Genomic DNA, 23,414 nt, shown 5'->3' with positions numbered 1-23,414 from the left:
GATAATTACCATTTTATGACAGTCTGATATCTGATAGAGTTAAGCTACCTTCCATCACATTTTCCCACCATTAATTCCCTTGATATTTAGATTAATTTTATTATGACTTTTCTAACTCTATAAAACATTTTTGGTATTTTAATTGATATGACAATGAATAAATAAATTTAGGTAGAATTTTCATTTTTATTATATTGGATCAGCCTACTCAGGAGCAATTAATATTTTTCAAATTGTTTAGACCTGATTTTATTTGTGTGCAAGTGTTTTGTTTTGTTTTGTTTTGGCAGGTAGATTCCCAAGTTTTTATATTATCTACAATTATTTTAAATTGAATTTCTCTTTCCTTCTCTACTGCTGTACTTTGTTGGTAATAAATGGAGATACTGATGATTTTTGTAGGTTTATTTTGTATCCTGCAACTGATAAAGTTGATAATAATTTCAAATAGATTTTCTAGAATTTTCTAAGTTTAACATCATATCATCTGCAAAAGAATAATAGTTTTGTTTCCTCATTGTTTATTCTAATTCCTTCAAATTTCTTTTTCTTCTCTTATTGCTATAGCTAACTCTTCTAGTACAGTATTAAGGAATAGAGGTGATAATGGACATCCATGCTTCACTGCTGATTGTATTGGGAAGGCTTCTAGCTTACCCACATTACAATTAATACTAGTTTTAGATAAACATTATTTATCATTTTAAGGTAAACTCCATTTATTCATATGTTCTGTAATGTTTTTAATAAGAATGGAACTGTATTTTTGTCAAAGGCTTTATCTGTATCTATTGAGATAATCATATGATTTCTGTTGGTTTTATGATTGATGTGGGCAATTATTTTGTTAGTTTTCCTCATATTGAACCACCTCTGCATTCCTAGTCATAATATGTGATCCTTGTGATATGTTGCTGTTATCTTTGTGGTAGTATTTTATTTATTTATTATTTTATTAAAATATTTTGCCTCGGCATTCATTAGGGAAGTTGATATCAACATCATATTTGTGTCTTAAAAGGAATTTGGTAGAATTCCTTCTTTGTCTGTTTTTCCAAATAGCTTATATAATATTGATATTACTTGATTAAATGTTTGGTAATTTTTTGTGAACCTATCTGGTACAGGGGATTTTTTTCTTAAGAAACTCATTAATAGCTTGTTCAATTTATTTTCCTAAATTTTCCTAAAATTAGTTTTCTTAAGTATTTTATTTCTTCTGTTAATATGGGCAATTTTGATTGTTGTCATTTTCTTTAATGAAATAATTGATTAAAATTATTGTTTGTTTCCATAATTTGTTATTAGATCCACTTGGTTTTTTTTAGGATTAGGTTATATTAATCTTTAATCTCTTAATTGTTCATTATTGAATGTAATTTTTGTTGTACTATCATTTGAAAAGGATGCATTTGCTATTTCTGCTTTTCTGTATTTTTAATGTTCTAACACATGGTCAGTTTTTGTTTAGGTATCATGTACTGCTGAGGAAAAGATATATTCCCATTCAATTTTCTCCAGAGATCTATTATTTTTAACTTTTCCAGAATTTAATTTACCTCCTTCACTTCCTTCTTGTTTATTTTTTTGATTAGATTTATCTAGTTCTAAGAAGGAAAAGTTGAGGTATCCCAGTAGTATAATTTTTATTATCTATTTTCTCCTGTAACTCATTCAACCTATTTAAATATATGGATGCTATACTGTTTGGTGCACATATGTTTAGTATTGATATGACTTCATTGTGTAAGGTAACTTTCAGCAAGATGTAGTTTGCTTCTTTATTTCTTTTAATTAGATATATTTTTGCTTTTGCTTTGAGTTCATGATTGCTTTCTTTGCTTCTTTTGAAGCATAATAGATTCTGCCTTAACCCCTTACCTTTACTTTGTGTGTATCTCCCTTCTTCAAATGTGTTTCTTGTAATTAATATGTTGTAAAATTCTAGTCTTTAAACCATTCTGTTATTTGCTTTTGTTTTATGGGTGAGTTCATCCATTTATATTTATGTTATGATAACTGACTATATATTTCTCTTTATATTATTTTTTGCTTGTTTATCCCCTCTCTCCCTTAACTTCCTCTCATTTCCCTTTTCATAAGTGTTCTAGTTCTGATCACTGCCTTCCTCAATGTACCCTCCCTTTTATCAGTTTCCATTCCTCCTTTTATTATCTCTGTCACTTTTTACTTTCTGATAGGGTAAGATACATTTCTATGTCAGACTAAGTATGTATGTTATTCCTTTAGTCTATCATTTTAACTATATTACAACTTAAGTTAAATGATAACAAAAGTTAATAAGAATCAATATTTATGTAGACTTATCATGTAACAGTTTTATTAACAAACTCTTACAAGTTTAAGTTTTAAGCAGGGGCTTTTTTTGTCTTTGGTGATTTTACCAACATAATGATAGTTTTGCTTTGAAGCAAATATAATTTTAAAAAGGCAACTAACAATACTAATAACAATAGCTGACAGTTATATAGTGCTTTCTAAATGCCAAATTAAGTACTTCACAATGATTATCCTGTTTGATTCTCACAAAACCTTGGAAGGTAGGTGCTATTATTATCCCCATTGTACAGATAAGGAAACTGAGATAGACAGAGGTTAAGTGATTTTTCCAAGATTATACAATTAGTAATATGTCTGAAGCTGGATCTGAGGTCTTTGTGGTTCCAAGTCCAGCACAATATTCATTATACCTTCTAATGTATCTTCTAAGCCACCTTCTAAAAGAAACCAATTCCTTTAGTAGAAGAGTGAATAATTTTATAAAAATCATTTCAAGTATATTTCATTAATGATTAAAACAATTTAATTTATTTTTATTATTCATGCTTCTTTGAGGAATCACTGTTAAATAAATTTTTATATGTGTCCTTTTTAATGTTGTTTTTGAAGGATATTCTTGGTATGCAAATAAGGCTGACAACATTCTCAAATTCATGGTATTGCCATAAGAAAGTTTGGTTTATTAATAAAGGTCATTTATCCTGCTTGTCATGGAATAAATGTTTTCTCAGAACTCATACTAGCTAGCCATGGTGGTCATCATATTGGATATTTGAGAAGTGAAAGAAAAGATTCTTATTTATCAATTTTAATTAAGTATGTATATAAAATGAGATTGGTTGAAAAAAATGATGATTCATCAGAGATGTAAAACAAATACCATTTATTTGTTTGTGGGGTCAATTTTAAGTCTTATATGGTAAACATATATAGTCTTATATAGTAAACATATAAACATAAATGCAAATTACAGCTCACTAATAAACTGGTTCTACTTATTTTTGAATTAGTTTTAATGCTGATATTCCATTGATAGCTACAATCTAGGAAAGACCCATTGAATAAAGTCTCTCTACTGTGACGCAAATCTGAAACAAAATTGACCTGCTCAAAGTCACACAGATAGTATCAGAAGTAAAGTATAATCTTAGATCTTTCTTACTCCAATCTTAGCATTCTCAAACTATATCATCCTTTTGTTTCATTTTAAATTAACTAAACTCAAAGAAGTCTTACAATTGCAGCTAAAATTTATGTATCATTTTGTCTATTGAATCAACTTTCCACATGGCAACCCTGTAAAAAAGTGTTACAAATACCATAAATCTCCTTTTTCAGAAGAGAAAACTGAGGCTCTAGCAGTAAATCCTATTACTACGCCCCATAAATGGATGACTTGTTATTATTACCTCATGGCTTTACATTCTTGTTTATTAGTACAGAGAGTCAAATGGAAAGATGTGGGTAAGGAAGAGAAAACCAATAACTTCAAATCCATCACTGTTTCATAAGAGTAGTCATCCTCACACAATCATTAATAAAATGAAATGCTGTCTCTTGATAATTTTTTTTCTAAAAGGAAACTGGTATTGTTTCCATTTCCTCTTCTTTTACTCACTCCTCAATCCATTCTAGTTGGACTTCTAACTTCATCATGCAACTGGAACTACTCACTCTAAGTCTATACATTTTCTTTTCTTAGTGTTTTTTGGTCTTGACTTTTGTGCAATGCTGATAACTTTATTATCCCTGACTTTCTTAAATAATTGCTGTTGAAATGTTGTTGGAAACAATTTACCACTTCAAATACAGAACTACCTACTTTAAAAATTACTTTCCCATCTACCAGATACAATCACAAAATCTAAATATTTTCTTTTTGGCTTTGATTCTGTTGTTAGATACATTTTTTCCCCTCCATCTCCTTACTACACTATTGATTTCTCACACCATGATGTAATGAAATTGGAAAGTAAATAATTTTTGGAATTTAAATTTATAGCTAGCTTGCTTTGACATTCTCCAATGTAATGACACAAGCAACATATAGGAGCCAGATCAGGGAGAGTTTTATATATATATGTGAGAGTTAGGATATTATAATGGGCAGAGAGTCACATCAACTCCAAGAAGACCTGGATTGCAGTCCCACTTCTGAAACCTATTGGCTTTGTGATTATGGGCAAGCCATTTTAACTCTCAGTGATTTAGGCAGCACTCCAGGACACTAAGTTGAACACAAGGTGACAACCTAAATTGAAGAGGAAATACTCTCAACCAGAGATTTCCTATCTTAATGAAATCCCAGGTCCACTCCTTATTTATGAGATTTTAAGTGTTTATGTACACTTTAGAGATCACAAAATTTAGGGAATCTGAATGTATCTGTTATCTAAAATTCAAAAGAAGAAAATACAAGTTGAGTATTTTTCTTCAATCTTTTAAAATAGATTAATTAATTAATCCCTAAAAGAATACATCCTGTTTTGTTATTCAACAATTTAACATCACCTATCTCTTGGTCTTTATATCTATTGTATACAACAATAAGTAGTAATTCTTACTTTCATCTTCAATGTAAGATTTCCAGTCAAACTCAAAGATGGTTTCATTTACAAGGGTGCCATTGTAATCCATAGTAATATTCTTTTCAATACTGTGTTCTTCATAAGAGGAATTGGCAGGAGGCCATTGCACACATTTATTCCTCAGGTTACCCATGAACAACTGTAGTCCAATAAGTGCAAATACACTCAGACAAAACACAGTCAGGATCATGACATCAGAAAGTTTCTTCACTGACTGGATCAGAGCCCCTACAATAGTCTTCAAGCCTGGAAAAGGAAAAGGGTATTATTATGAAGGACCAATGGATTTAAAAAATAATTTACATTGTTTCCTCTAAGATACAGTTTTTCCATGCAAAAACCCAAGTAAAATAGTTGAAATGTTCATGAAAGAACAACATTATGGAGTAGTAAAGAAGCTCATGGATATGAACTGATGAAACTGTATGGTCACTTTAAATGAATGGAAATGAATAATTCACATTCCATCTAAGTTGAGCAAGAGATAAAGTAGTTAAAGTTCTTCATGAGCTCCATGTCAAGTCAGATTTTCCTCATGGAACTCCTCTTTTATAACACTACTAGCTCCAAACTCATATTGGTATCAGTTCTATAACAAATCCCAGTTACAGAAAAAGAGTAAATGAGGGTCAGGAAGTTTACAAGGATTTTGCCATAAAACTTGAGGTAGTTTGGATAATGAAAACACTTGTTATGACAAATTCCCCATGCAGGACCATGCTATTCTGTATTAGCTAATTTGCTTAAATGTTTATTAAACAAATAATATTTTTCAATTGATTATAGTTCTTAGTCATCAATATCTACAATAAGTGGGAAGTCATAACATGTTGGTGGGGTACCATGTTAAACAACCCTTCATATTGACTTGTATTAGAGGATAAAAGATTTTTTGCATCATAAGATGCAAACCATAATAACTGTATATTTTCATGTATCATGCAAGGATTCATTAAACTCCAAGGCTGATTTAGAATGAAAGCCAAAAAACATTATGTCAAAAACTCCAAGAATCATAGTTCAATAAAACACACTCTTTTATGATTCCTGGTTTCTTGTAACATTGAGTGATGGCAAATGAGAGGCTGATGTTGGAATTGATGATGAGATAATCACCCTTGGTGTTTAAACACTCTCTCACCTGGAATGACTGAAATTGTTTTCAATGCTCGGAGAACTCTGAATGTTCTCAACGCTGAGACATTGCCCAGGTCCACAAACTCTGTCACATATCTGTATAGGGGAGTTCACACACAAACAATAACAGGATACAAAGAAATAACTATAGGTACAAGGGGCCTTATGCTTTACACTAATTACTTCTTACCTGGAATTACAGAAATAGTTTTCAAAGCTCTCAAGACTCTGAAAGTTCGAAGAGCTGAAAAATTGCCTAGGTTTACAAATTCTGTTATATACCTGTAGAATTAAATCAGAGTTATTCAGGATTTAAGCAGGGTTCATGCTACTTGCTTGGGGGTTTTTCAAAAAGACATTTTTTTCTGGCACTTTTTACAATAAGTTTAAAAAACAACAATCAGAAATTAAAGTCACTGTCACTATAGTTCACCTCCAGTGTTTTAAGGTTAGTGGTTAAATGTATATTTCACAGAAATATACACCACTGACTTCATTTGAAACTGCAAAATAATAATGATAAAAACATTGTCATTACTCAATAGAGTTAGGTCAAAATGCTTGGCTCCAGGAGAATGTAAATCCCTTGAAGACAGACTAACAGATGTTTCATTTTTATCTTTGTATCCCCAGGACTTAGTACATTGGCCTTGAACCTAGTAGGGCTTAATAAATGTAGAATTGAATTCACTGGGATCTAATTCTGGTTAGAAATGAAGGCAAAGAATGAAGTTAGTTTATCAGTAACTAAGGTTTAAAATGTCACCATGACTATATAATTTTTTTTTACCACTATATACATTTGGAAAGTGGGAACATAAATTCAGAGAATTTTTTTCCCTAAATTTTTCTCTAAAATTTCCCCTTAGTTTACCAGCTTCTTAATTATCTCTGTTGCAAATCACTTTTCCCCCTATTCCTCATTTCTTCTTTTAAATACCAGAAAGAATAAGAATGCTCACAATTAAAGTGTCAACATGGAACAGGGGAAATAATGCTGGATGTGGAATAAACAAACCTGGGGTGGAATCATGGTTTTGCCATTGATGGATGGCATTTGTTATCTTATACTCTCTTGGGTCTCAGTTTCCTCATTTGTAAAATGACAGGGTTGGACTACAAAAATTCTATGGCATCTTCCAATTCTAGGCTTCATTATAGTGAGTTCACAATGCCCTTCACTTTCAGATTATTCCTAAGGCACCTCTTTTTATTCTCATAGATCTGTTTCTCTTTGGGAAGAAAGGAAAAATTGAAAAGATGATGAAGCAGATTAAAAGGATCTATCTAAGATGCTTTAGGAGAAAGGGAGGAAGGGAAAAAAGACAGACAGAGAGAGAGAGAAAAAAGAGAGAGAGAGGAGAAAGACACACAGAGAAAGACAAACAGAGAGAGAACCAGAGAGAGAGCAAGATAGACACAGAGACTGATAGAGAGATAGAGACCAAGATAGAGAGAGACTGAGACTGAGATAGAGACAGAGAGAGAAGAAAGAGAAGAGAAGAGATTGTGAGGAGAGAATTATAATCAAAGAAATACATACTTGTCTTTGTGGCCAAAGTCTAAAATAACTTACTAAAGAATGAAAAGAGAACTAAAGAGGATGAAATCAGAAGCAGAAGAAAATTAAGTAATGTAATAGAGATATAAAATTTATCTCTCCTACCAATTTTATTTTGATTGGGTTGATCAGAGTATTTATTGTAGGCAGATGCTTATGGACTAAGAATCATAGAATCCCTGAGTTGGAAAGGACCTCAAAGATCATGTATGTAATCCAACCCAAATCTGACTGAGAATCTATAATCAGACATCCTAAATAAGTGGTCATTGAGCTTCCAACTTGTGCTATTTAGAGGGAGAACTTATGCTTCCATGAGTAGCTCATTTCACTTTTGTAGCATAGCAACAAAGCCCAAGTCTGCCTTTTTACATCTTTCATCCATTGCTTCTAATTCTTTGAGATTAAATAGACTAAACCTAATCCCTCCTTCATATAACAGTCTTACTACTTGAACATGGGCTGTCAAATTATCCCTTAATTTCTCTTCTGATTAAACACTTTCAGTTTCATCAATTAATTTTAATGCATAAAGATTATTTTTTATGGGGAAGGACTGGCATATTGTACTGATGACTCACATTGAGCTAGTGATTCATTAAAATTCCTATTTTTTTTTTCTGGATAAACTGTCTAACCATACATTTCCCATACTATATTTTTAAAATGAAAAATTTCAACCCAGGTAGACAATTTATTTTTATTCCTATTAAAATTTTATTTTCATAAGAGTTAGCCCAAAATTCTTCTGTTAAATTATTTTTGGATTTTACAGATATCCAGTGTTATCCATCCCTTCTACCTTTGTGTCACCTACAAAGCTGATAAGCATGTTAACTATCTTTTTGCCCAAGTCATTGCTATAAATATTAAGCACAAAAGCCAAGGACAGAACTATGGGATACCTTACTAGAGACTCATTTCTAAAGTGACAGTGAGTCATGAATTTCTAGTCTTTAAGACTGAGTCTACCAAAAAGTATATATCATACACCCAATGAGGATATTTGTCTGATACTTTTCTTTCAACTTAAAAAAACAAAACAAAACAAAACAAAAAAAAAAAACAAAAAAAAACTTGGACATAGCTAGGTAGGAAGCACAACATTTTGGTGTGGAGGAGAAATCAGAATTTTTTTTTTTTTTTTTTTTGAGGCTGGGGTTAAGTGACTTGCCCAGGGTCACACAGCTAGGAAGTGTTAAGTGTCTGAGACCAGGTTTGGACTCGGGTCCTCCTGAATTCAAGGCTGGCACTCTATCCACTGTGTCATCTAGCTGCCCCCGAAACCAGAATTTTTGTTGTACTTAGGAGTTGAAGTCAATTTGCAAAGAGTGAGAATGCAGATGGTTATGTACATATATGTATCTGTGAATATAAATGAATGATTGTCAAATAAATGTCATGAATAGATTTTTTCAGTAACTGAAATTTTCCTTAGTGATACAACTGATGGGGAAGTGAAATGTTTCAAGCATTCTTAGCTCTTATTAAATTGTACTTATTTGTATAAACTTAAAACATGTGATTCTGAATATGTAAAACATCATAAATTTCCTTTAGTGTAGGAAGTCCAGACTTTAAAACAAAAGGCATTCAAAAATATAAATTTTATTCTCAATTAAGTTTCTAAAAATACTTACGCAAATGTAATGACGGTGAAATCAAGCCAGTTCCATGGATCTCGGAGAAAAGTGAAATCTTCTAAACAGAAACCTCTTGCAATGATTTTTATAAGTGATTCAAATGTATATATTCCTGTGAAAGTGTACCTGGAAGCAAATATTCAAAAAAATTGATTTTTTCTTTACAGAACATTAATTGCTAATTAAATATTAATAAAATAGATAAAATGGTAAAGAAATGGAACTAGTTCAAATTTGAATTTATCATAGATAATATTCTTCATGTAGATTACATTTAGGAAAACTAGATATGCTAATATTTTAAAAATATTCTTGTAAATATAATGACTCTTGATTAATTTCTCTGAACTGTGTCTTTGTTAGAAGATAGGGCCGTGGTGTGTGTGTGTGTGTGTGTGTGTGTTTCTGAATGTGTATGGTGAAGATAATATTTAGCAACAATTATGATAGCCACTGTAGTGCCATACCCCTATAGCCTAGTTACAAAGGTAGCTGAGGTTGGCAAATTCTGAGTTATAGTAAGACTAAACTAATCAGGAATATGAAGTAAGGTAGGAGCCAATGTAGGCCTCTGGGAGTGGGAGGGTCACCAGAATACCTAATGAAGAATGGACTATCCCAGGTTGTATAAAGAACAAGCCTTAACTTTTGGATCAATTAGCAGTGGGGTCAGACCTCTAAGTGGCTGCTGTATTTCCAGCCTGGGTGAGAACTCAATCTTAATAATAATAATAAATATGAAATAATACAAAGTGACGCAAAGTATACAAATGCAAATAAAAATGATATCAAATTTTGTTTTTGTTTTGTTTTGTATCGTTTTTGTTTTGTTTTTTAGTTATGTGTGAACAGGATGAGGAGATTTTAGTATAATGGGATGAGAATTAGATTTGGAGACAGAGGGCGTGATTATGAATCTTGGATTTGCTATTTTCTTCCTATGACTTTAGACAAGTTAATTATTTCCTAGGGCTTTGTTTCCTCACCTTTATTTCTTTACTCCTTCTGGGTGTAATTCTATGGTTTTATGGTACTTTGCCAGAGCTTACCTGTATTGCTAAGTTCTAATATAGCATGATAATGTCACATATGTTAGAGGATTTTGGGAGTTGTTTAGTGCACTCTTAAAACATATAGTAAATCAATAATATGTCAGAAGCACAGAATTTTTCATTTAGAGTTCTAAAATTCTATTTTATTGGTGTTTCTTGAAGAAAAGCAAGGCTAAAATATCTTCATTTTTGTTTTTTCTCTTACTTGTGTTTCCTATCACAGAAAATAGGAAAACTAACATGACATTTATAGGCATTAAGTTGAACCATAATCACTGAGGTTAGAACAGCCAAGAATAAAAAAAAAATAATTTAATGACAAAGGTAAATTGAATATCAAAATTTTCAAGACACTTGCCCATTCAAACCATTCTATTTAGAAGTGGACAAAATCTTTTAGTTGTGTTCAATTTTTACCCATTTCACCTGGAATATTCTATCTGCCTGACAGTCAGAGGACAAAAGTCACAGGTCTAGGGTGGAGGGTGGAAGGGATCGAGGTATAACTAAGGGTGATATTATAAGGTGAGGAGTAGTGAGACAAATGCAGGACCTTAATTTGTATATCTAGCAAGTGTAAGTATGACTCTGACTGTAAGAGCAGAGTAGGGAGTTAGTTCTAGCCTCCTGCCTGGTCTCATTCTTGCAATGAAAAAACCAGGGCAAGAATCTCAGTCTGCAATTTTGTCACTCTGAAAATACAGAGCTTTAGAAGTGGCTAGGAGTGGCTAACTTGAGCAGCAGTTTATCCCAGCTTCAAAGAAGCAAGCCCACAGACTATTGCTGAGACCCAAACTCAGCTCAACTTGTAGAGTTCAGAATAAAAATTAAAGACAACTGCTAAATATGTCATATTTACAAGTTTCTTTTCTTTTCTTTTTCTTTTCTTTTTTTTTTTTTTTTTCTCATAATGGTAGGTAGATAGTGCAGTAGATAAGAGTGCTGGGCTTGGAGTCAGGAAGACCTGATTTAGACATTCACTAGTTTTCTGCCCCTAGGCAAATTATTTAATCTTTTCCATTTTCCTTAACTGGAAAATGGGAATGATAATAGCATTGCCCTCCAAGAGTGGTTGTGAGGATTAAGTGAGAAAACATTTATAAAGCACTTAGCATGATGTCAGGCACATAGTAGTTGCTATATAAATGTGATGGTGATTTTTTTTTTTTTAGTATTAACTATTGGAAAGAAGTCAATAGCTCTACCAAACATTTTCTCTGGTTCAATGGCACAAAACAAGAGGTATGTCAGGGAAAATAGAAGCCTTCATTATCAGTCTCTGGCAAGATACTAAGTCTCCCTCAATGATACTCTGAGATAAGATAAAGGCTTCAGTGAGAAATACATTCTATCAAGTATAGGCTTAAGTTCCACAAAGCTGCCATTGTCTTGGATAATGTTTTGATATTAACTTTTGCTACTTTAGCCTCCACTGCAACAAACCTAAATTGTTTTCATAATAGAAATAGTCCCTACCTTTAAAATAGATACAGGCTTGAAATGGAAAAAACTGGTAGATGGAAGATGATGTTGATCTTTTTATTTTTTTTGGTTCTAGAGTGCCCATAGTCCTCCTTGTAGCCCTAAGCTCCAGTGAAGGAAATTCATCTTTCTAGGATCCTGCTAAAGACTTTATTTTTCATTTATTCTCACAATCAAATTTCCTATAATATGAGCGCTACAGCAAAAAGCAGTGGCCCATATAATTAGTTCTCATATGATTAGATCCATTGGTAGCAAATCTACTATTCAAAATCCAATTATTGAAAATTATGTTTCATCTATTTTGTATCTACCTTCATGTAACATTAATAGTTTGTATATGTCTATATATTACATCTTATTTATATTTATGCACATATGTATGTATGTATGTGTTTTCTCCCCCAACTAAACCGTCTCCTAGAGACAAGGATTGTTTCACCTTTCCCTCATATCCAAAGTGTCTAGCACCATGTCTAACATATATAGCTCCTTATTATATACACTTTTTGTTTGACAGTTTAGGGATACAGCCATATCTTTCAAACGAATTTTTATGAATCCATAAAAATATAATAAAAAGGCCCAAATGATGTCTTAAAACATATACACTCAAATTATGGAAGTGATATAAGATAATATTGACTTACTCTACATTCTTCGTCCAGTCGGGAGGATTACTCATTGTCATAAACACGCAGTTTGTCAAAATAGTGCACATAATTAGCATGCTGAATAATGTAGGTAATAGTTAAGGAAAGCACAAAATAATATAGACATAGCTTTTACAGAAAGCTAACAAAGAAATTACATCAAATTCTCAAGGAAGGCAATTTAACAGGCACTGTACATGCAGAACTGAGTTGGACAGTTTTCCACCAGACAGAAAAAGCTTTAACTCATTCAGAGGGCAAAAGAGTAAAATTTGAGTATACTAACCCCCTCTTATCTTTGTTTGATGTTTATAAATTAAGATTTATCCTATTTGGGTTAATAAATTCAAGAAACCCATGGTCAAAGGGTAGCATGATACTAATTTTGGGGATGTGCTTTTTAAGATATATTTATTCAAATAAATGAGGATTTGCTTACAACTGAGATTAGGTGAGTCTATTTTTCCTTTGGTCTGTAAAATAAATCAAAACAAACACAAACAAAAAAAGAGCAACAAAAAAATTACCAGGCTAGTAGAAACAATGACTCTTTTGTGTACTTTGCTATTAATTGCATTTCCATTCAATAAATATTTCTCAAGTACCAACATTGTTTTAGGTGAAAAGGGAGATAGAAAGTTTGGATAAGAGAGTTTCCTACCTTCCAGGAGCCTACATTTCCACAGACACAAACATAAATAAAAACAACAACAACAACAACAACAATAATAAACAATAATACATCAGAAGTTCATCTGAGAGTTGTAATAAAGTTTTGTGTGAAGTCCGAAAAACAAAATGTTACTCAGAAGGGCCCAAGGTCAGGTTTAATGGAGGAGATAGCACTTGAGCGGGCTTTAGACAATGGGAGGGGAACAGAAAAAGAAAACAGGAAAAGCAAGAGAAAAAGATCTAGAATTAGGAAAATGCAAGGCATATTTTGGGGATACAAGAAGTTACTTTTGTCAAAGCAGAAATCAGTGAGTGGAGTAATATTAAAGAAGGTCAGAAATGTAGGATGATGCTAAATTATGGTGGGCTTCGGATGTGGAAGCAGTTTAAATGTTACTCAGGAAGGATCTTGACCTTTTTATTAAAGCATAAAAGGGGTATGTACATAAATATGTATATGGAAGATTGACATGATATGACTATGAAAAGTAAATTGGGAGAGAGGGAACAGAAGAATGTTACAATAGTCCAAGTGGTTTATAATGAGCACTTGTACTTTTGCTGATAGAAATAGAAATAAAGAGGAAAGAATGGACATAAAAGCTGTCACAGAGAAAAAGTAGACCTAATATGATAACTGGTTATATACCAAAATGTTTCAAATATTGCTGAGTGAATGAATAATAGTCACTGACAAAAAATATTAAAGTCAGAAGGAGAAGTATCAGGGTTGGGGGTGAGAAGATATGTTTCATTTTTATCTTTGTATCCTCAGTGCTTAGCACAGTGCTTGGCACATAAAAATGGTTAATAAATGATTAATTATTAATGGTGAGCTTTGTTGTTGGTGGGCAAGTTACAGATGTTTTATAAGAACTTGAAGATACAGCTTAGAAAAGGTCAGTGTTAGAAATACATAGTTGTGAAAGTCATATGCAAAGAAATGGAGATTGAAGCCAGGGAAACAAATGAGTGCCCAGAAAAGAGAAAGATAACAGAATCAAGAATGGTAATCCATATTTCAGCTCTATCCCAGTATTCATGAATACTTCATGGTGACCTAGCTTTAGAATAATAACAATAATAACCACAGAGATTTATCATGGAATTATAATGCTGAAAGGGAGTCTGAAGATCATTTAGTTTAAGATTAAAACAAGTGCTCATGTTTTCAAGGAAACTAAAGGCAAGAAAAGGTTGAAAAATTTGGTTGAAATCATAGTTAGTCTGCTACATTAGTGTTGGATTCTGAACTAAAATCTAGGCCTGATGATTTCTGGACCAATAATACTCTTTGCCTACCATTTTGTTTTGCTCTCTTTTTTCCTGGAGAAAAAGATTTTTTTTTTTAGAAAATGGCCACATGATGGCGCCAAGAACTGAATTATTGAAAGAAAATTTCCACTATTCCCCAACACAATCTTTGATTTTTAAATTATTTTATTACCCTTATGAGATATACAATTATGTAACCAATAAAGTCACAGAGCCACAAGTTTTAAAAAAGAAATGAAATTCACACGATGCTTAGTGTGAATAATATAAGATCATTGATTTAAAGACGGGACTTCAGAGGTCATTTAATACAATGCCCTCATTTTTTATTTTTTTACACATGTGGAAACTGAGGCTTAGAAAGGCATTTAATGTTGAGATGAGCTATGACAAATCTCATTTTAAAATTTTTTTTGCTTTTAATGCTGTAGATATTTTAGTTGATTAATTATTGCTTGAAAAATATATATGCTCAGAAATTTTCTCTAAAATTTCTTCTAGTTTTAAGTTATTAAAATTTTATATTTAAAAAATTAACCATTAAAATGACCAATAACTGAGTTACTTTCAGTGAAATGTTCAACACTAGAGAGAATGAGTTTTCTCACAGGAATACAAACAGATTTAGTCTTAGGAGTCCTAAACAAAAGCTTTAGTAATACAAAGAAACTTAAACCTGCCCAAAAACTTTTAGGACACTATATAAGAAAGTTTGCCAAAATCAAGGCAAACTTCAAGCGACAATTATGAATATTCCACAAAGATGGTATTGACAGCACAATCTTGTACAAAATTTGTGTTAGCAAACTTTGAGAAGCAATTTGGTATAATGTTAAGAGAGCTAGTAATGACTAGTACAGTCACAAGGATCTGAGTTTAAATTTTAACTCTAGCACTAGTAATTATGAGACTATGAACACAGTCATTTTACCTCTCAACACTTCATACTCTAGAATAATTCTGAAAATTATGGATTTCAGGGGAAGGGACTTACATCTTAGAGATTTCTAGAGCTAGAAATTCATTTTTTTTTCAATTGTTATTTCCCATATAAGGAAAGAAGACTGGACAGATTATGTAACTTGCTCAGAATGACATAGTTATTAAGTGACAAAGCCGAGATTTGACCCATCCACAAAAACACAATTTTTTGGGTTGGAAGAAACAATTTCTGAACACATACATATTCTAAGTCTATGAGGTCAAATATCTAAGTAATTTTAAAGATTCTTTTATTTCTATGGCATTTTTTTGACTCGTCAAATGTGGAACCCATTGGTTCTTGAAAGGAATCAAATAGTTTAATATATCAACCAACCAAAAAGGATGAGAACCTCTCCTTGTGAATTACAAATTAAAAACACATCTACAAAGAGCAGATGTCAGAGAATGACATTCAAAATCAACACATTGAAAAAGGATATGAATGTACCAAAATCTTAATAGCTATTTTCCTAAGAGGATTGAAGGGAGTTAAAATGTACAGGGCAGAAGTGGCACTGAATCGGAAGATTGCCTTCCCTTTATTCAATACTATAAAAGTCTGTAAAGAAAGGAACACAACAGGAGAGTATCAAAGTATAAGCAGTTTAAAAATTAAATTGAACGTCCTAGATTTTTTATCATGACATCTTTATTCTGTAAGATAAACCAGCATAAAGCACATATGTTTTTCATATGTGCTATGAATATAAAGCCAGAACAACTTTTAACTTATAGAAGAAATATGGACAGCCCCACTTACCTGCTGCTTCCTTGTAGTATGTCTAAACTTGATTTTGGAGGTAGTAGGTTTTTTTTTTTTTTTCTTTCATTCTATCCTAACACATAAGAAGATCAAGCGAATTTGGTGCTGGGATGATAAATGTGTATGAAAGAGAAAGGAAGTTCTTAAATATGCATAGGCTTTGATAATTATTAAAAAAAACCTTTTGCATAAAATTTACTTTCTATTGTGGTACTAAATTTCATTCAGATATTATAAAAAATAATTACAGAGAATTTTTAATATCCTGAGATAAGTTCCACCATCAATGCTTATGAAACAAATATCTTGATACGTTGCAGAATAAAACAACAAAACCTACTTTTCAGTTAGATGGGTGCAATCCAATCATCGATTTCTAGAACCAAAGTTCCCTGGAGAGTGTCAGATGTCCTAGAGTGCTGAGTTTTGTTTTTGGATTTCTGAGTTATCTGACAAAATTCTAATGCCATCTAACTTTCTGTTTCATGCAGTGCTTATGCTGCAGAGAAGGAACGCTCAAAGCCTTACCTAATATCTCAGGCTGTGCCATTTTGCATGCATGTTCTATGTGTTCTCAACAAAAAAAATGAAATTGATTTTCACAAATTATGCTTTATTTGATCAACAAGCCTTGAATAGATAAAAACAAAGAGGTGATAGATACATAGATCCAGAATAGTGTTCCACTCCTTTTCTAAATCATTCCCTCATTTTCAGAGGAGGGATGTGTGTGTGTGTGTGTGTGTGTGTGTGTGTGTGTGTGTGTGTGTGTATCAGCATGCATTTATTAAGCATCTACTATGTACTGACCCTGAGCTTAACACTGGGAATATTCTATATTAGTTCTAAAATATACCCCAAAGGTCATGGTTTGAGATAAGAAGGCTAAAATCTTTCTTTTCTAGCCCTTTAAAATGTATATTTACATAAGTTTTTTTTAATGGGATAATATCTCTTTTAGACAGAGTTTATTGACTTTACATATTTCCTTATTTTAATCCTTTTCAAGGGCTTCTTCTGGAAAGGGTTCAGCTCATTGATTTACTCTTCTCTTCCGTTTTCCTTTTCCTCTCTTCCTTCTTTTCTCCTTCTCTCTCTCTTTCTCTCTCTCCCTGTCTTTCTCTCTCCCTTCTCTCTTTCCCCCCTCTCCCGCCCCCCCAGCCTCTCCCTGTCTCTTTCTAAATAAGAGTACAAAAAACATCCATAAACATTTAGTAAGTGCCTACTGGACAAATAATACAGCACTAAGTGTTGTTTACTCAGTGAAGACAGAAAAGCTCTGAATCCAGCCCTTCATTGTAGATTTCTTTCCCCTTTCTCTTTTTAGGAATGAGATTGTAGAATATAAAGAAAGCTTTAACAAATGCTATTTAGAGCAGAGATAGTTTGACATTTGTGCATGACTGTAACCACCACTTATAGTTGTGAGTATCTTTTTTTCCTTTTTTCTTTCAATACTTCAATGCCTTTTAAGATTATTGTGCAATAAGGGACATGAACAGACTTGTGCTGTTTAATGTGATGACAATGTCTTTGCCCATGGGAGTTTGGGAACATACACTCAGAAAAATAGATCAAAACAACAAAAAATCCCTTGTAGCCTTGACTTAGTTGAAATGTGTTAGGACTTCTAATCTTTTTTTTTTTTTTTTTTTCAATGACTTAATCTAGTTCTCAATTTTTCCCTTATTTAAAGTAAATATAGAGAAAACTTTAATTCAGAATTTTGGGGGCAGAGGAAGGAAAAAAGAAGGAAAGTTAAAGCATTTAATTATTGAGAAGTTTAAAGAGGCTGTTAAATCAGTTTTTAGTCATGTTGGACTCTCTGTGATCCCATTTGGGTTCTCCTTGGCAAAGATAGTAGAGTAGTTTGCCATTCCTTCTTTAGCTGATTTTACAGATGAGGAAACTGAGGAAAATAGAGTTAAGCGACTTGCCCAGAACACACAGCTAGTAAGTGTCTAACGCTATATTTGAACTCAGGAAGATGAGACTTCCTGACTCCATGGCAGGTAGGTACTCCATCCACTGTTTGATTTTGTTGCTCTAAAGAGGCAATTATAGATTACAGAAATAATATGTACAAATACAAAGATGATTCGTGGTAACTGAAGGAGAGAAATAAATTTTACTAACTGGATTGATTTGGGGAAGGTTTCATGGAAGATGTGGCCTCTGAGCTAAGCCTTGAAGAGAGATAAGGATTTGGATAGAAGGAGACAAGGAGAGTATATTCCAGGGATGAAAATCAGGCTGAGTGAATCTGTGAAGTCAGGAAATGGAAGTCCAGTTCAGAGGAAACAGTCCATTCTAGACAGAACAGAGTGTGTGGAAGGGAGCCATATGTAATAAGGCTTGAAAGAGGTTAGAGCAAGGGAGAGATCTTTAAAGACGGGGCTGAGGTGTTTGCCTTTAATACTAGAGGCAGTAAGTAAGGAGTCACTGGAAGTTTTAAACAAAGAAATGATGTGATCAGATTGCCTTAGAAAGACTATTTTTGGCAGCTTTGAGAAGAATGGATTGGAGAGAGGAGAAATTAGAATCTATTTATGGTACACCAAATTCTTAGGTAAGGGAGGCAGCTTGTAGAGCAGAAAGAGCACTGTTTCTGGATTCAAATCTTGTGAAATTTACTACTTATATGACTTAAGCAAAATTATTTATCCTCCTTGAATCTGTTACTAGTTGGGAAGCTGTTAGAATAAGTAGATTTTTTTTTTAATTGAATAATAAGAGTATTGTAATGTTAAACTCATCTTTAGGCTCCCTGATTTGGGACCAGCCTAATTTTTTTCCCCAAGTTACTGTATTTTGAGAGTTTTTTTTCTATTAGTTTGAAGGTTATGTATATTTATTATATATCTTTTACTACAATTACAACATCTATTTAAAATGCTTTAAAATTGTTATGGGTCAATGTTACAGGCAACCACAGGCAACAGTTTTTATCAGTGATAATGTTTCAGTTATGATTCATTTGTTGAAATCTCAAAGATATTGTGGGGTTTGTTTTCATAGTGTGGGGATGTATTATCAGTTTATGAAGGATGTGAAATCTTAATTATATATAATTTTCAGACATAATTTTGGCCACTTGATCTCTTGTAAATATCTAGAGTTTGAGAACCTGCCATGATATGTTGCACAGTTTTTATCCTTTCCTTACAAAATCTGAATTAATTAGTCTGTGCTCTTTCTGTAATTTCTGGTAGCAATGATCTTATCTTTTAAAATTATGATTATTTATGTTGTTGTTTCTAGTAATAGAGGTGGGAAAAGAAGTAGTAGATAGGGAAGTAGCCTATAGATAGAGAGAAACTCAAAATAAGGAACAGGGAGAAATATATCAAATAAACACCTGGAGGAGGTAGAAGAGTTAGTCTTAGAAAGGAGAAGGACAACGATGAGAAGAATAGGTGAGGATATAGAAAGGCTTTGTGGTTTGAGTGGAGGAGATGAACCTATCCTAGTAGATGTCTTTGATTTCCTTGGTTAAAAAACCATGTAAGGTCATCTCCTGAGAGAAGGGGTGAGGTTAGGGAGGGAGTTCTGAGTTAGAGACATGAGTACAGAAAAGAGAAGGACTGTAATTGGCTCCTACTTTACTTACTTCACTGTGTTGCTGTGAAATATAAATATCTTCTCAGCCTTAAAATATCATGAAAATGTATTTTGCAAAGTTCTATACCAGTAACTATTATATTATATAAGCAGTTATTTTGTCTCTTTGCTGTAGTACCCACAAGATATTCCCTTTACTATACAGCCACCTGATTTGCAAAATCTTGCATAAATAGAATTAATCTCAGGGAATTCCTCAAAGTTTAAGTACAATTCACAATTTTGTGATGTAATCCATATGGGGGGGGGCAGTTAGGTGGCACAGTGGATAGATCACTGAGCTTAGAATGGAGAAGAGTCATCATCATGATCAAATTTGGCCTTAGATATTTATTAAGTGAATGACCCTAGGCAAGTCACTTTAACCTGTTTGCTTCAGTTTATTCATATGTAAAATGAGCTGGAGAAAGAAATGGTAAGCTACTATAGTGTCTTTGAAAAGAAAATCCCATTTGGGGTCTTGAAGAGTCATGACTAAAACAACTCAATAACAAAAATCTGTTTCCCCCTGTTATTTCATCAGTGCTCCTAAGTTCTGGTGCTTGTGTTTTTTCACACAGAAATCAAAAATTCAGTTTGCAGATGGTAAGAACTACTAAGAGGTTATTTGCCTCTGACTCTTCTTAGAAATTCTAGGCATTGATTTCTTCAAATAAGTATGATGAAGGTAATAAGAATATAAAATGAAGGGGAAATTATATAGACACCTCATATTTTGCTTACAATTTTTTAGATTCTCCATTTCATAGGAAAGAAAAAACTTCATTCAGGAAAAGATTAAGATCTTAGCCCTGGTGATGGAAAGGATTCCAAAGACTATCTAGTCCAACCCTCTAATTTTACAGATGTCCAAGGAAAGCTCCTTGGTTATAGATGAGATCCAAGGAAGTTAAATGGATAAATCAGTCACACAAGTAGTAAATTTTAGAAGTGAACCCAGTTGAACCCAGATCCTCTGATAGGTCTCTTAGTGGTGGGTTGCCTTTCTGATCTAAGATTATATTGTGCTATAAATAGAGAAAGGTTAAACTGAGTAATTTCTGGATTAGGGGTCAGAGGTCCTCAGTTCAAATCCTTCCTTTGCAATTTATTGGGTCTTCAAACTTTTTAAATAGGGCACCAGTTTACTGTCCCTCAGACTGTTGGAGGGACAGACTATTGTAAAAACAAAACCTCACTCTGTCTCCTCTCCTCAGCCCATTTGCCATAACCAGGCAGGCCGCATAAACGTCCTCAGCAGGTTGCATCAGGGTTGCATCTGGCCGCGGGCCTTAGTTTGAGAACCTCTGCTCCATTCCTTTTCACTGGCTTTTCTCCCTGCATAGAATTCTCTCCCTCCACATCGTTGCCTCCTGATCTTCTTGGCTTTCTTCAAAGCTCATTTAAAATTTCACCTTCTATCACAAGGCTTTGCCAATCCTCATTAGTGCCTGCAGATAGTATTTGCTTAATAAATACCTATTGATTAAGGAATTAGATCTTTTAAGGGGGAGTCAGCATCATTCTATTTGATAAGGTCATTTCATCTTTGGAGAAAACTCCAGATCTGTTAATGACCTAGATATAAAAAGGCTAAGCATAAATACATTTGAGAAACATGGAAAATATTATGTTTTAGATCTATGAAGAGGTGAAAATTTATGACAAAACAAGGGATAAAAAAGAATCACAGAAGACTAACTTCATTATTTTGAGCACATAAAATAAAAAAAGATTTTGCATAAACATATCCAATAAACCAAGATTAGAAGGGAAACAATTAACTAGGAAAAAATTTTGCCTCAAATTTTCGAAGATCTCCTTTCAAAGAAATATTTAAAAATTGATTCAAATTTGTAAGAATAAAATCCATTCACCAATGATTAATAGTTAAAGTATATGAACAATTCATTCCCTAGTAAAGAAATAGATAATTTGTTGTCACATTTTAAAAATTATCCATTTCACCCAAAGAGAAATAAAATTAAAACAATTCAGAGATTCTATCTCATACATATAATAAAGGCAAAAATGCCAAAAAAAGGGGGATGAGATACATTTTGAAGGGACTGTGAGAAAACTGGCACACCAGTGTACTGTTGGGAGACCTGTGAAAAGGTGGAACCAATCTAGATATCAATTTGTAATTATATCCAAAAAGTTACTCAACAATCCATGCTAGTTAACCCAACTCTACCACTGATAGGCCTATCGCTAAAAGATAACCAGTAAGGTTTATGTTTAAAAATATTTAAAGCAGCTCTTTTTATGGTGGCAAAAAAACTGGAAACCAAAAGAATTCCCATTTATTTAGAAATGACAAAATAAGCTGTGGGATATAAATGTGATGGTATATTATTGTGCTATAAGAAATGAGGAAACAAATGATTTCAAAAACATGAAAAGGCATAGGAACTTATTCAGAATAAAATAAATAAAAAGGCACATAAATTGATTTGGAATGAAATAAGCTGGACCAGAAGAACAATTTATATTCTAACATCAATATTATGAGATTGAACAATTTGCAAGATTTTTTATAAACTGATGAAGAATGAAGGGAGCAAAATCTGGAGAACAATTTACATAATAACAATCTAAAATGGTTTTGAGAAGTATAAAAAACTATGGTAAATCTATTGATGCCCATAACTCCCGGGGATCTATAATAAATCCTAATTGCTTCCTAAAAGGGAGGTAAAACAGAAGTAAAGGTAGAAGGTTGAGATGACCTTATCTTTTAGCTATACTACATAAAGCACATCTTATTTTAAAAAAACACTTTGTGACAGCTCAAATTTGATCATGATATTTGAATAAACTAATTTTGAATAAACTAATGAATACATTTTAGTCTAGGCTACTTGGTATTACCTCCCAAAGGGTCTATTCTCATATGGGATGTTACTAAGAAGTTTCAGCCAAGAACATATATTGATTTTTTTTAGAACCATTACAGAAGAAGAACTTTTTGATTTTCCTCCTTTTCAAAATCACTAGAAGCTCTCAATTTTCAGTTCACATTTCTATAGTAAAAAACATAGCTTTGGACTAGTTGTTTCTTACACAGAGTTTGCCCACTAATTGTAAAGTTCTATATACTTCAATTTAATATAAGGAATTAATGGATATTAAGTTGTTTTTTTTTTTTTTTTAATTTCTCATTTACTTTTATTTACACCTTTATACCTCTGGACCTCTCTGCTCCCAAAGTAAAAGATTAGGTTCAAAAGGTAGGGTTATATTATTCAAACTGTCCTGAAGTGGATTGTTGGGGAATACCAGCCAGAGACTTCCTAGGGTTCTCATTTCTGAGAAATCCCATCCCTTATTTGACAATTAGCATCACTCCTATTGAATACTCATGAAGCCTCAAGACTTACCTTGTCCCTTTGCATACATACAATTGGGAGAAGATACAAGATAAAGATAACATATTCTATATGTTGCACTATCTGTACTTACTTGTTGTTCAATTTCGGTCCTTTTTAGAAGTCATGAAGCTGTACCTAACAATGATTTTGAACTATAACAGAAGCCACAGGCACTGTGCTTATACAAGTGTCAGAGTGCAGATGGGCCAATGTGATATCACCACATTAATGGCAAAATTATTTTTCCAAGAGTGATCTGGCAATGGCAGAAAACTTGAAGCATCTCTTTTGGGATCATTTTGACACTGGTTTTTAAGGCACACTTCTTA

At 32.7% G+C, this 23,414-nt stretch overlaps 1 protein-coding gene across 1 annotated transcript in view; it reads right to left on the bottom strand.

Moving 5' to 3' along the window:
* The window catches only part of LOC141562903 (sodium channel protein type 1 subunit alpha-like), a 195,949-nt gene that overhangs the window by 96,219 nt on the left and 76,316 nt on the right, over positions 1 to 23,414 (bottom strand). The window contains exons 4-8 of the mRNA XM_074303211.1: positions 15,774 to 15,907; positions 12,415 to 12,495; positions 9,228 to 9,356; positions 6,031 to 6,122; positions 4,866 to 5,135 (exon numbers count right to left, since the gene is read on the bottom strand). Coding sequence (XP_074159312.1) covers positions 4,866 to 5,135; positions 6,031 to 6,122; positions 9,228 to 9,356; positions 12,415 to 12,495; positions 15,774 to 15,907 — 706 coding nt within the window. The remainder of the gene's footprint in view (positions 1 to 4,865; positions 5,136 to 6,030; positions 6,123 to 9,227; positions 9,357 to 12,414; positions 12,496 to 15,773; positions 15,908 to 23,414) is intronic.

The sequence above is a fragment of the Sminthopsis crassicaudata genome, chromosome 3 (assembly GCF_048593235.1).
Source record: "Sminthopsis crassicaudata isolate SCR6 chromosome 3, ASM4859323v1, whole genome shotgun sequence".
NCBI lineage: Eukaryota > Metazoa > Chordata > Mammalia > Dasyuromorphia > Dasyuridae > Sminthopsis > Sminthopsis crassicaudata.
This window is presented reverse-complemented; position numbering and strand designations above follow the sequence as displayed.